The sequence below is a fragment of the Salvelinus alpinus genome, chromosome 1, assembly GCF_045679555.1.
Source record: "Salvelinus alpinus chromosome 1, SLU_Salpinus.1, whole genome shotgun sequence".
NCBI classification, from domain to species: Eukaryota; Metazoa; Chordata; class Actinopteri; order Salmoniformes; family Salmonidae; genus Salvelinus; species Salvelinus alpinus.
In genome coordinates, this window is record NC_092086.1 from 18915343 (window position 1) to 18930838 (window position 15496).

The window sequence follows — 15496 nt, forward strand, 5'->3', positions numbered from 1 at the left end:
TACATAGTGAGTTTTTCCTCACACTATCTTCATACCTTGTCTACAGAGAGACCTTCTGGGCATCCAGCGCCTGCTGAACTCTACAGAGTTCAACCTGAACCAGTTAACAGCCCTGCTAGACTGCAGGGGGCTCCATAAGGTGAGATGATTACCCTGACACGAGAGCACGTCATGGTTACAGTCTGAATGCGTCTGTAGAATGAGAACATACCCAGAGACACTTGAATGAAAAGACAAAAGGTGCTCTTAGGTTCTTTGAAATCCCCCAAAAACTATTATCTCACAACACTCCACTTTGTGATTATACCAGAAATAGAAAAGGAGTTCGAATCTTAACAGTAATGGTAACAGTGAGGGTAACTGTGAGGGTACCAGTGAGGGTAACTAACAGTGAGGGTAACTGTGAGGGTAACAGTGATGGTGACTGTGAGGGTAACAGTGATGGTAACAGTGATAATAACAGTGATGGTAACAGTGAGGGTAACAGTGAGGATAACAGTGAGTGTAACAGTGAGGATAACAGTGAGGGTAACAGTGAGTGTAACAGTGAGGGTAACTGTGAGGGTAACAGTGAGGGTAACAGTGAGGGTAACAGTGAGGGTAACTGTGAGGGTAACAGTGAGTGTAACAGTGAGGATAACAGTGATGATAACAGTGAGGGTATGTTGTGTTGTAGAACTACCTGGATGGTCTGATGGGGATGTGTTATGACGGGGTGGAGGGTCTCCTCTACCTCTGCCTCTTCTCTCTGCTGTCGGTCAGTGCCTTCTGTGTCATGCTGTGTGCCATCCCCCGGGCATGGACCCTCATCACCAGCAGGTAGGCACTGGTAACACTGTATCTGGTCTATGTGTGTTCAACCTACCTGTAACCACATCCCCGACCTTGACCTTTACACCTAAGCCTAACCAAATAAGGACTGGGAGATTCACGGCCTAAAAGATGCTTGCTATAGTGGTTCTATTGTGTTTATTGGTTTCAATGAACAATGTTGATGTTAGACCAGTGGAGGCTGCTGAGGGGAGGACGGCTCATAATAATGGCCGGAACGGAACCAATGGAATGGCATCAAACACCTGGAAACCATGGAAACCATGCGTTTGATGTATTTCATACCATTCCACCGACTCCGCTCCAGCCATTACTATGAGCCTGTCCTCCCCAATTAAGGTGTCACCAACCTCCTGTGTGCTAGAGGGCCTGGATGTTGATGCTAGAGGGCCTGGATGTTGATGCTAGAGGGCCTGGATGTTGATGCTAGAGGGCCTGGATGTTGATGCTAGAGGGCCTGGATGTTGATGCTAGAGGGCCTGGATGTTGATGCTAGAGAGCCTGGATGTTGATGCTAGAGGGCCTGGATGTTGATGCTAGAGGGCCTGGATGTTGATGCTAGAGGGCCTGGATGTTGATGCTAGAGGGCCTGGATGTTGATGCTAGAGAGCCTGGATGTTGATGCTAGAGGGCCTGGATGTTGATGCTAGAGGGCCTGGATGTTGATGCTAGAGGGCCTGGATGTTGATGCTAGAGGGCCTGGATGTTGATGCTAGAGGGCCTGGATGTTGATGCTAGAGGGCCTGGATGTTGATGCTAGAGGGTCTGGATGTTGATGCTAGAGGGCCTGGATGTTGATGCTAGAGGGCCTGGATGTTGATGCTAGAGGGTCGGGATGTTGATGCTAGAGGGCCTGGATGTTGATGCTAGAGGGCCTGGATGTTGATGCTAGAGGGCCTGGATGTTGATGCTAGAGGGCCTGGATGTTGATGCTAGAGGGCCTGGATGTTGCTTTGGGCACCATTGTGCCCTTCCTTGAAATGAAAGTAACAGAAAGCCTGGCTCTGACTGACTGTGTGCTCCCCTGTGGTGATCTCAGGGACAGGGACTATGACGACATCGACGAGGAGGATCCGTTTAACCCCCAGGCCCGTCATATGGCCTTCAACCCCAGTAGAGCCAGCCATGTACACAGCTTCTGTAGCTTCAGCAGCAGTCTGGACAGCCAGGCCAGTCCACACCCTCCACCACAGACTGCCGCCATCCTCCCCACCTCAGAGTACATGTAAGTAGAGAGAGGAGGTGCGGTAGGGTGTCTGTGTCGGCCTGTGTGTCCCTGTCCGTGTGCGTGTCCCTATCCCTGTCCGTATCTGTGTCCATGTGTGTGTGTCTGTTTTATCAGATAAGTTGACTCTCTCTCTCTCTCTCTCTCTCTCTCTCTCTCTCTCTCTCTCTCTCTCTCTCTCTCTCTCTCTCTCTCTCTCTCTCTCTCTCTGTTTCTCTCTCACTCTCTCTCTGTCTGTTTCTCTCGCTCTCTCACTCTGTCTCTCTTTCTCTCTCTTTCTGCACCCCCCCTCACTCTCTCTCTCTGTCTGTTTCTCTCTCTCACTCTCTCTTTCTCTCTCTATCTCTATCTCTCCCCCCATGTCTCTCTCCTATAGGAATCAGTCCATGCTGTTTGGAGAGAACCCTCGTTATGAGAACGTTCCTCTGATCGGGAGGGGATCCCCGCCACCCTCGGTGCGTTGGTCAGGTCTCTCGGTCTGGAGGTCCCTCGTGTGATGATGTCACTGACATTAACATTAACAGTGCTCCGTTCTACTGAAGGACCACAGACACACTCATGTAGAGTTACTGTGTGTAGAGCCAGAGGCCAGACAGGTCCCTTGTTAGATAATGGCATCAACACTAACACATATTGTACTGAAGGACCACAGACACACTCATGTAGAGTTACTGTGTGTAGAGCCAGAGGCCAGACAGGTCCCTTGTTAGATAATGGCATCAACACTAACACATATTGTACTGAAGGACCACAGACACACTCATGTAGAGTTACTGTGTGTAGAGCCAGAGGCCAGACAGGTCCCTTGTTAGATAATGGCATCAACACTAACACATATTGTATTGAAGGACCACAGACATTCTCCAAGACACCCTGCTGCCTTCACTGTGTCGGCCATACAGTATCCACAGCCTGACAGAAACCTCCTGTGGACAGCAGGTAGCCTAGCGGTTAAGAGTGTTGGGTCAGTAACCGTAAGGTCACTGGTTCAAATCTCTGAGCTGACTAGGTGAAAAATCTGTTGATGTGCCCTTGAGCAAGGCACTTAACCCTAATTGCTCCTGTAAATCTTTCTGGATAAGAGCGTCTGGCCCAGTCCTAAATTGTCCCCTAAAACCTGTGCCCTATGCACTTGTGATCCACCTTGCTATCTGATAGGCTATCTGGACGTTTCATCATATTGCTTATACCAATTCAAATACTCTCAGATTTCCACTAGGGTTTATTGTGGGGTCGATTTGGGATTGGCCCTTCCACTGCACATTATGGTGAAAGACTGCTCTCTGCTGGTCATGGACTGAAATACAGACAAAACAGTACAAGTTCTTCTCCCTTGTGCCATTATTTGGCCTGATGCTCTGATGCAACCCTAACCCTAATGACCCTAGAGAGAGGCTAGCCTGCAGATGACCCTAGAGAGATGCTAGCCTGCTAATGACCCTAGAGAGAGGCTAGCCTGCTAATGACCCTAGAGAGATGGTAGCCTGCTAATGACCGTAGAGAGATGCTAGCCTGCTAATGACCCTAGAGAGATGGTAGCCTGCTAATGACCGTAGAGAGATGCTAGCCTGCTAATGACCCTAGAGAGATGGTAGCCTGCTAATGACCGTAGAGAGATGCTAGCCTGCTAATGACCCTCGAGAGAGGCTAGCCTGCTAATGACCGTAGAGAGATGCTAGCCTGCTAATGACCCTAGAGAGATGCTAGTCTGCTAATGACCCTAGAGAGATGGTAGCCTGCTAATGACCGTAGAGAGATGCTAGCCTGCTAATGACCCTAGAGAGAGGCTAGCCTGCTAATGACCATAGAGAGATGCTAGCCTGCTAATGACCCTAGAGAGATGGTAGCCTGCTAATGACCATAGAGAGATGCTAGTCTGCTAATGACCCTAGAGAGATGGTAGCCTGCTAATGACCGTAGAGAGATGCTAGCCTGCTAATGACCCTAGAGAGAGGCTAGCCTGCTAATGACCCTAGAGAGATGCTAGCCTGCTAATGACCCTAGAGAGATGGTAGTCTGCTAATGACCGTAGAGAGATGGTAGTCTGCTAATGACCATAGAGAGATGCTAGCCTGCTAATGACCCTAGAGAGATGGTAGTCTGCTAATGACCCTAGAGAGATGGTAGCCTGCTAATGACCGTAGAGAGATGCTAGCCTGCTAATGACCCTAGAGAGATGGTAGCCTGCTAATGACCCTAGAGAGATGGTAGCCTGCTAATGACCATAGAGAGATGCTAGTCTGCTAATGACCCTAGAGAGGTGGTAGCCTGCTAATGACCATAGAGAGATGCTAGTCTGCTAATGACCCTAGAGAGGTGGTAGCCTGCTAATGACCGTAGAGAGATGCTAGCCTGCTAATGACCGTAGAGAGATGCTAGCCTGCTAATGACCCTAGAGAGATGGTAGCCTGCTAATGACCATAGAGAGATGCTAGTCTGCTAATGACCCTAGAGAGGTGGTAGCCTGCTAATGACCGTAGAGAGATGCTAGCCTGCTAATGACCCTAGAGAGATGGTAGCCTGCTAATGACCGTAGAGAGATGCTAGCCTGCTAATGACCCTGGGAGAGCTAACCTGCTAATGCTAGAGAGATGCTAGCCTGCTATGACCCTAGGGAGAGGCTAACCTGCTAATGACCGTAGAGAGATGCTAGCCTGCTAATGACCCTAGAGAGAGGCTAACCTGCTACTGACCATAGAGAGATGCTACTGTAATGTATGACCTGACAGGTAATGTTACAGGATGACCTGACAGGTAATGTTACAGTATGGCCTGACTGGTAATGTTACAGGATGACCTGACTGGTAATGTTACAGGATGACCTGACTGGTAATGTTACAGTATGACCTGACTGGTAATGTTATAGTATGACCTGACTGGTAATGTTACAGGATGACCTGACTGGTAATGTTACAGTATGGCCTGACTGGTAATGTTACAGGATGGTCTGACTGGTAATGTTACAATATGGTCTGACTGGTAATGTTACAGTATGGTCTGACACGTAATGTTACAGTATGGCCTGACTGGTAATGTTACAGTATGGTCTGACTGGTAATGTTACAGTATGGTCTGACACGTAATGTTACAGGATGGCCTGACTGGTAATGTTACAGTATGGCCTGACTGGTAATGTTACAGTATGGTCTGACTGGTAATGTTACAGTATGGCCTGACTGGTAATGTTACAGTATGGTCTGACTGGTAATGTTACAGTATGGTCTGACTGGTAATGTTACAGGATGGCCTGACTGGTAATGTTACAATATGGTCTGACTGGTAATGTTACAGTATGGTCTGACTGGTAATGTTACAGTATGACCTGACTGGTAATGTTACAGGATGACCTGACTGGTAATGTTACAGGATGACCTGACTGGTAATGTTACAGGATGGCCTGACTGGTAATGTTACAGTATGGTCTGACTGGTAATGTTACAGTATGGTCTGACTGGTAATGTTACAGTATGACCTGACAGGTAATGTTACAGTATGGTCTGACTGGTAATGTTACAGTATGACCTGACTGGTAATGTTACAGTATGGTCTGACTGGTAATGTTACAGTATGGTCTGACTGGTAATGTTACAGTATGGTCTGACTGGTAATGTTACAGTATGACCTGACTGGTAATGTTACAGTATGGTCTGACTGGTAATGTAACAGTATGACCTGACTGGTAATGTTACAGTATGGTCTGACTGGTAATGTTACAGGATGGCCTGACTGGTAATGTTACAGTATGGGCTGACTGGTAATGTTACAGTATGGTCTGACTGGTAATGTTACAGGATGACCTGACTGGTAATGTTACAGGATGACCTGTCTGGTAATGTTACAGTATGGCCTGACTGGTAATGTTACAGTATGGTCTGACTGGTAATGTTACAGGATGACCTGACTGGTAATGTTACAGTATGGCCTGACAGGTAATGTTACAGTATGGCCTGACAGGTAATGTTACAGTATGGTCTGACTGGTAATGTTACAGGATGGCCTGACAGGTAATGTTACAGTATGGTCTGACTGGTAATGTTACAGTATGGTCTGACAGGTAATATTACAGGATGACCTGACAGGTAATGTTACAGTATGACCTGACAGGTAATGTTACAGTATGGTCTGACAGGTAATGTTACAGTATGGCCTGACTGGTAATGTTACAGTATGGTCTGACTGGTAATGTTACAGTATGGTCTGACTGGTAATGTTACAGGATGGCCTGACTGGTAATGTTACAATATGGTCTGACTGGTAATGTTACAGTATGGTCTGACTGGTAATGTTACAGTATGACCTGACTGGTAATGTTACAGGATGACCTGACTGGTAATGTTACAGTATGGCCTGACTGGTAATGTTACAGCATGGCCTGACTGGTAATGTTACAGTATGGCCTGACAGGTAATGTTACAGTATGACCTGACTGGTAATGTTACAGGATGACCTGACTGGTAATGTTACAGGATGACCTGACTGGTAATGTTACAGTATGACCTGACTGGTAATGTTACAGGATGGCCTGACTGGTAATGTTACAATATGGTCTGACTGGTAATGTTACAGTATGACCTGACTGGTAATGTTACAGTATGACCTGACTGGTAATGTTACAGGATGACCTGACTGGTAATGTTACAGGATGACCTGACTGGTAATGTTACAGGATGGCCTGACTGGTAATGTTACAGTATGGCCTGACTGGTAATGTTACAGTATGGCCTGACTGGTAATGTTACAGTATGGTCTGACAGGTAATGTTACAGTATGACCTGACTGGTAATGTTACAGTATGACCTGACTGGTAATGTTACAGGATGGCCTGACAGGTAATGTTACAGTATGGCCTGACTGGTAATGTTACAGTATGGCCTGACAGGTAATGTTACAGTATGGCCTGACTGGTAATGTTACAGTATGTTCTACAGTATGGCCTGACTGGTAATGTTACAGCATGGCCTGACTGGTAATGTTACATTATGGCCTGACAGGTAATGTTACAGTATGGCCTGACAGGTAATGTTACAGTATGGTCTGACTGGTAATGTTACAGTATGACCTGACTGGTAATGTTACAGGATGACCTGACTGGTAATGTTACAGTATGACCTGACTGGTAATGTTACAGTATGTTGCTGTGAAGCAGAACCATTGTTCTAGTGCTGCTGTGTGCAGGGAGAGAATCAAACTCGTCAGAGTCAGAACACTTAGTCTCTTCTTACACACACACACACACACACACACACACGCACATGCACACGCACACGCACATGCACACACATACACACACACATACACACACACACACACACACACATGCACACACACATGCAAGCGAAACTACAGAGCACTTAAGTCTGCACAGAAGTCAAGACAAGAGTGCTTGTTGTTGTACATTTGTTCAGAACACAGGGTGTGCTGTATACCCTGCCATGAGAGGAGAGGCCCAGTGGTGGTGTTATTACAACTGAACAGCTACACTGTCAGCCTCTGTTTAATAAATGATGCCGCTAACACACAGGATCAGTCTCTGGCATCAGGAAACAAGTGGGACTAGATGCTACCGCTAACACACAGGATCATTCTCTGGCATCAGGAAACAAGTGGGACTAGATGCTACCGCTAACACACAGGATCAGTGTCTGGCATCAGGAAACAAGTGGGACTAGATGCTACCGCTAACACACAGGATCAGTCTCTGGCATCAGGAAACAAGTGGGACTAGATGATACCGCTAACACACAGGGTCAGACTCTGGCATCAGGAAACAAGTGGGACTAGATGATACCGCTAACACACAGGGTCAGTCTCTGGCATCAGGAAACAAGTGGGACTAGATGATACCGCTAACCCACAGGGTCAGTCTCTGGCATAAGGAAACAAGTGGGACTAGATGATACCGCTAACACACAGGGTCAGTCTCTGGCATCAGGAAACAAGTGGGACTAGATGATACCGCTAACACACAGGATCAGTCTCTGGCATCAGGAAACAAGTGGGACTAGATGCTACCGCTAACACACAGGATCAGTCTCTGGCATCAGGAAACAAGTGGGACTAGATGCTACCCCTGACACACAGGGTCAGTCTCTGGCATCAGGAAACAAGTGGGACTAGATGATAGGAAGCTGTCTTTTAAACAGATCCAATTCAGATGTGGATTTATGTGGATAAATGGAACCTATTTATTTATGAAGCGTTATATTTTCCACTGGATGTTTTTAAGCCGTTGCCAATATGCAGTTGTCCATCTTATATTGTAAAAATATTTTATTTTTGTACAAATGACAGAGACAAAAACCTTTTTGTGTGCCAGTCATACTGGCCTTTTGGTTTTTCTACATCTACCATATAGGCTATAGGCCAGAACCTCACATATCTCTTTATGCTGTCCTAAAGAACAGTTTGTTATTTTACAATCCTAACCGGACAACTAACTCATATTTTGCTTCTAACTTTATTTTTGTTTTTTCTTTTACTCGCAGACATTTAGAAACAGTAAGTGTTCTGTTGTACACTACACACAACCTTACTGTACCTTTACACTACCCTTTCCTTTGTTAAGGAGGATACACTACACACAACCTTACTGTACCTTTACACTACCCTTTCCTTTGTTAAGGAGGATACACTACAGACAACCTTACTGTACCTTTACACTACCCTTTCCTTTGTTAAGGAGGATGCACTACACACAACCTTACTGTACCTTTACACTACCCTTTCCTTTAGTAAGGAGGATGCACTACACACAACCTTACTGTACCTTTACACTACCCTTTCCTTTGTTAAGGAGGATACACTACACACAACCTTACTGTACCTTTACACTACCCTTTCCTTTGTCAAGGAGGATACACTACACACAACCTTACTGTACCTTTACACTACCCTTTCCTTTGTCAAGGAGGATACACTACACACAACCTTACTGTACCTTTACACTACCCTTTCCTTTGTTAATGAGGATACACTACACACAACCTTACTGTACCTTTACACTACCCTTTCCTTTGTTAAGGAGGATACACTACACACAACCTTACTGTACCTTTACACTACCCTTTCCTTTGTTAAGGAGGATGCACTACACACAACCTTACTGTACCTTTACACTACCCTTTCCTTTGTTAAGGAGGATACACTACACACAACCTTACTGTACCTTTACACTACCCTTTCCTTTGTTAAGGAGGATACACTACACACAACCTTACTGTACCTTTACACTACCCTTTCCTTTGTTAAGGAGGATACACTACACACAACCTTACTGTACCTTTACACTACCCTTTCCTTTGTTAAGGAGGATACACTACACACAACCTTACTGTACCTTTACACTACCCTTTCCTTTGTTAAGGAGGATACACTACACACAACCTTACTGTACCTTTACACTACCCTTTCCTTTGTTAAGGAGGATGCACTACACACAACCTTACTGTACCTTTACACTACCCTTTCCTTTGTTAATGAGGATACACTACACACAACCTTACTGTACCTTTACACTACCCTTTCCTTTGTTAAGGAGGATACACTACACACAACCTTACTGTACCTTTACACTACCCTTTCCTTTGTTAAGGAGGATACACTACACACAACCTTACTGTACCTTTACACTACCCTTTCCTTTGTTAAGGAGGATGCACTACACACAACCTTACTGTACCTTTACACTACCCTTTCCTTTGTTAAGGAGGATACACTACAGACAACCTTACTGTACCTTTACACTACCCTTTCCATTGTTAAGGAGGATACACTACACACAACCTTACTGTACCTTTACACTACCCTTTCCTTTGTTAAGGAGGATGCACTACACACAACCTTACTGTACCTTTACACTACCCTTTCCTTTAGTAAGGAGGATGCACTACACACAACCTTACTGTACCTTTACACTACCCTTTCCTTTGTTAAGGAGGATACACTACACACAACCTTACTGTACCTTTACACTACCCTTTCCTTTGTCAAGGAGGATACACTACACACAACCTTACTGTACCTTTACACTACCCTTTCCTTTGTCAAGGAGGATACACTACACACAACCTTACTGTACCTTTACACTACCCTTTCCTTTGTTAATGAGGATACACTACACACAACCTTACTGTACCTTTACACTACCCTTTCCTTTGTTAAGGAGGATACACTACACACAACCTTACTGTACCTTTACACTACCCTTTCCTTTGTTAAGGAGGATGCACTACACACAACCTTACTGTACCTTTACACTACCCTTTCCTTTGTTAAGGAGGATACACTACACACAACCTTACTGTACCTTTACACTACCCCTTCCTTTGTTAAGGAGGATACACTACACACAACCTTACTGTACCTTTACACTACCCTTTCCTTTGTTAATGAGGATACACTACACACAACCTTACTGTACCTTTACACTACCCTTTCCTTTGTTAAGGAGGATACACTACACACAACCTTACTGTACCTTTACACTACCCTTTCCTTTGTTAAGGAGGATACACTACACACAACCTTACTGTACCTTTACACTACCCTTTCCTTTGTTAAGGAGGATGCACTACACACAACCTTACTGTACCTTTACACTACCCTTTCCTTTGTTAATGAGGATACACTACACACAACCTTACTGTACCTTTACACTACCCTTTCCTTTGTTAAGGAGGATACACTACACACAACCTTACTGTACCTTTACACTACCCTTTCCTTTGTTAAGGAGGATACACTACACACAACCTTACTGTACCTTTACACTACCCTTTCCTTTGTTAAGGAGGATGCACTACACACAACCGTACTGTACCTTTACACTACCCTTTCCTTTGTTAAGGAGGATACACTACACACAACCTTACTGTACCTTTACACTACCCTTTCCTTTGTTAAGGAGGATACACTACACACAACCTTACTGTACCTTTACACTACCCTTTCCTTTGTTAAGGAGGATGCACTACACACAACCTTACTGTACCTTTACACTACCCTTTCCTTTGTTAAGGAGGATGCACTACACACAACCTTACTGTACCTTTACACTACCCTTTCCTTTGTTAAGGAGGATACACTACACACAACCTTACTGTACCTTTACACTACCCTTTCCTTTGTTAAGGAGGATGCACTACACACAACCTTACTGTACCTTTACACTACCCTTTCCTTTGTTAAGGAGGATGCACTACACACAACCTTACTGTACCTTTACACTACCCTTTCCTTTGTAAAGGAGGATACACTACACACAACCTTACTGTACCTTTACACTACCTTTTCCTTTGTTAAGGAGGATGCACTACACACAACCTTACTGTACCTTTACACTACCCTTTCCTTTGTTAAGGAGGATGCACTACACACAACCTTACTGTACCTTTACACTACCCTTTCCTTTGTTAAGGAGGATACACTACACACAACCTTACTGTACCTTTACACTACCCTTTCCTTTGTTAAGGAGGATGCACTACACACAACCTTACTGTACCTTTACACTACCCTTTCCTTTGTTAAGGAGGATGCACTACACACAACCTTACTGTACCTTTACACTACCCTTTCCTTTGTTAAGGAGGATGCACTACACACAACCTTACTGTACCTTTACACTACCCTTTCCTTTGTTAAGGAGGATGCACTACACACAACCTTACTGTACCTTTACACTACCCTTTCCTTTGTTAAGGAGAATACTTTCCTTTGTCGTACCGCTCTCATTCTCCTTCCGCCCATCTAATAAGAGGTGGTTCTAAGTCTTACTTGTAATTCTTAGTTCTAGTTCTAATTCTTAGTTCTAATTATTGCTCTTGTAACCCTACACCTCCGGAATGAGACTGACCATTATTAACCAATCAGCTCGTTTGGTCCTGACCACAATGTGACCTCTCTAAGCTCTGTAACCTCTAACCTCAGCTGTGTGAACTCTGACCTCCGGCGATGTTGTGCCCTCAGTGTGTTAACCTGTGAGTGGAACTTTTCATGTGATGTGCCCTCCCGCCACTAACCCAAAACTCGGCCACACACCACTCACCTTTGACCTCTGCCTGCCCTTCACCCGTGACCCTGTAGTTCAGAACACTGAGTCACACAACTCTCTAACCTACCCACCACCTAGCACCTCCTAATCAAAACAAATGTCTGAAAATTTCTGCAATTTTTTTCAAAGTTTGATTGATAGAAAAACAATTTTTCTTTCACACAGTTATTGGATCTAATGTGTATTTTGTTCCTTCGTCCTACAGTATTCTCCCAGAATGAGAACCACCTACCTGTCTATGACTGAGGCACAGATCAGACACTTTGGGACAAACTTCCAGCAGGTATAGCCCCCAACTATGGCCTACCGGTCCCCCTCAGGAAGGGTCTGTCTGGGACTACCACTGTACTGAGGAAGCAGAGTTTACAGATAACCCTGTCCATGGATGTCTCACCCTGCTCTCCTGGCCATCTGTTACTTAAATGCAGGAGGTATGGGGTCAACAACAGCTCAGGAACACACTGACGCTCTCAAAGTCCTGTACTGTACGTGTAGAAACCAGGAGACTACATAGAACCCTGAGTGTAAAGTGCATCTCTCCCCAAACACACCGACACTTCAGTTATGTGTTTTCTTCAAATGTGAGTGTTCGTCTCGAGCCAGATCAGAAGACATGATTGTTATGGACCAAGTTGAACATTTATATTTTTTCCTGCGAGTGACGTCACCTTCGATGGATTTCAGGGGACAACAAATAACCAGATTGATTTCCTTCACAGCCATAGACTGTTAAATGGTTATTACATGAACTCTCTTCAGTCTTCCCCAACCTGTCATCACTATTACAAAGTGTCATCTAACCAGTCTAGCATTCAGCTCCTCTTACACTTGACTACACAGCTCTTACACATTTGACACAACCCAAAGTCTTCATAATGTCTTCCCTCAGAATGATGAGTCAAACTTGATGAAAACGGATACTGTATTGTCACTTAACTTTCAGGTTATTCATTGATGTCAAGGAATGGCAAATATAATGGACTCATTTTTAAATGTGACTGGAAAACAGATAATTTTCATGTGATGTCTATACTTTTAGAGAAAAGGGTGCTGTCTAGAACCTAAAAGGGTTCTTTGGCTGTCCACATAGGAGAGCCCTTTGAATAACCCGTTTTGGTTCCGAGTAGAACCCTTCTGGTTCCAGGTAGAACCTTTTGAGGTTCCATGTAGAACCCTTTCCACAGAGGGTTCTACATGGAACTCAAAAGTGTTCTACCTGGAACCGAAAGGGATTCTCCTATGGGGACTGCCGAAGAACCCTTTTAGAACCCTGTTTTCTAAGAGTGTACTCTATATGTATGTGTAAGGGGGACTGAGGAGAAAGGATGCATGACGATGTTTCTAAAGCCTTTATTTCCTCTGACCTGTTTCTCTCTGTTCTCCTATGCTGTGTCATCCTGCATGCTGTGTCATCCTGCATGCTGTGTCCTGCTCAATTCTAGCCTGGATTCCCGACTGAATATCAGTCCGTTTCATTATTGTGTCAGTGAATCATTGAAAGGAATACAACAAAGCGATATTCAGTTTAGGTTCCATGCCAGTTCATTTCAGGACAACACCGAGGGCTTCCCGTAGCTTGGCATCTCAACTGAATATTGCTCTGGTTCACTATTGTGTCACTTGAATCTGTGGCTGTGTTCCAATAATCTCTCACTTGTTCACTTCCCTGCATGGATTAGAAAGGAAATGACTGTCCCTCTAACCCGTTTCTACACCAATCCAATGCTTTTGAACTTGTAGGGAGTAGTGAATGAGTTCACACTTCAGGAAGATGGAGAGAGCATTGGGATGCGCCGTCTGAATTACAGTAATATTACAATTAGGTTCTAGACTATAGGCCTACTGCCTGTACATTAGCATGTTAAACATTCCCTGGATAGGAGGAGAGTAAACCATCAACAACTGAAATGGTGTTGATGGTGAATTACTGGTAAGTATTATCACTCGTGTCACGTTTATTGGATGTTTGTTTGTTTATTACGAGTTGGACACAATCACAGTAAGACACAATGTGACTGATATGAAATCAGAATTACAGTAAGGCAGTCATTCTCCCAATTCATCCATCCCTTCAGTTCCATGTTGAATGACAAAATATACATTTGGTGAGATGTGCTATAAGCACAATGCATGCACCTGGGTCTGTTAAGACCATAGATTTATACAGTACATATAATTGGTTAAGACATGGTCAAAGAAAAGTACTGCAGGGGCCCTTAACAGTCAGACAACCCATCATTGTGCAGGGGCCCTTAACAGTCAGACAACCCATCATTGTACAGTACTGCAGGGGCCCTTAACAGTCAGACAACCCATCATTGTACAGTGTGAATTCTTGGTTGTGGTCATGCTTTTCTTCTTTGTTTGAAACCTGTCAACTGCTGTATATTTTATAAGTTTGTTAAAGTATTGGACCAGGTGTATCAATTACATTAAAAAAAAAAGGTTTCTGTGTTTGTCTATTTTGCGCACACACACTGTCTGTATAAGATATACAGTCATTTAGAGATTACACAATATTATACTGCACAAATACTACATATCATTACATATGAGTAACTCTATCCAGAGTGACTTATAGTTAGCTACCTTAAGATGAATGTACTAGATACAGTGGGGAGAACAAGTATTTGATACACTGCCGATTTTGCAGGTTTTCCTACTTACAAAGCATGTAGAGGTCTGTCATTTTTATCATAGGTACACTTCAACTGTGAGAGACGGAATCTAAAACAAAAATCCAGAAAATCACATTGTATGATTTTTAAGTAATTAATTTGCATTTTATTGCATGACATAAGTATTTGATCACCTACCAACCAGTAAGAATTCCGGCTCTCACAGACCTGTTAGTTTTTCTTTAAGAAGCCCTCCTGTTCTCCACTCATTACCTGTATTAACTGCAACTGTTTGAACTCGTTACCTGTATAAAAGACACCTGTCCACACACTCAATCAAACAGACTCCAACCTCTCCACAATGGCCAAGACCAGAGAGCTGTGTAAGGACATCAGGGATAAATTGTAGACCTGTACAAGGCTGGGATGGGCTACAGGACAATAGCCAAGCAGCTTGGTGAGAAGGCAACAACTGTTGGCGCAATTATTAGAAAATGGAAGAAGTTCAAGATGACGGTCAATCACCCTCGGTCTGGGGCTCCATGCAAGATCTCACCTCGTGGGGCATCAATGATCATGAGGAAGGTGAGTTATCAGCCCAGAACTACACGGCAGGACCTGGTCAATGACCTGAAGAGAGCTGGGACCACAGTCTCAAAGAAAACCATTAGTAACACACTACACCGTCATGGATTCAAATCCTGCAGCGCACGCAAGGTCCACCTGCTCAAGCCAGCGCATGTCCAGGCCCGTCTGAAGTTTGCCAATGAC

The 15496-nt window shown here is 44.4% G+C and overlaps 1 protein-coding gene across 1 annotated transcript in view; it reads left to right on the forward strand.

Annotated features, from left to right (window-relative positions):
* Positions 1-14555, forward strand: part of LOC139570896 (protein tweety homolog 2-like) — a 100192-nt gene extending 85637 nt beyond the window's left edge. The window contains exons 10-14 of the mRNA XM_071393204.1: positions 47-139; positions 677-819; positions 1871-2056; positions 2433-2511; positions 12313-14555. Coding sequence (XP_071249305.1) covers positions 47-139; positions 677-819; positions 1871-2056; positions 2433-2511; positions 12313-12396 — 585 coding nt within the window. The 3' untranslated portion in view covers positions 12397-14555. The remainder of the gene's footprint in view (positions 1-46; positions 140-676; positions 820-1870; positions 2057-2432; positions 2512-12312) is intronic.
* Positions 14556-15496: the final 941 nt, after the last annotated feature.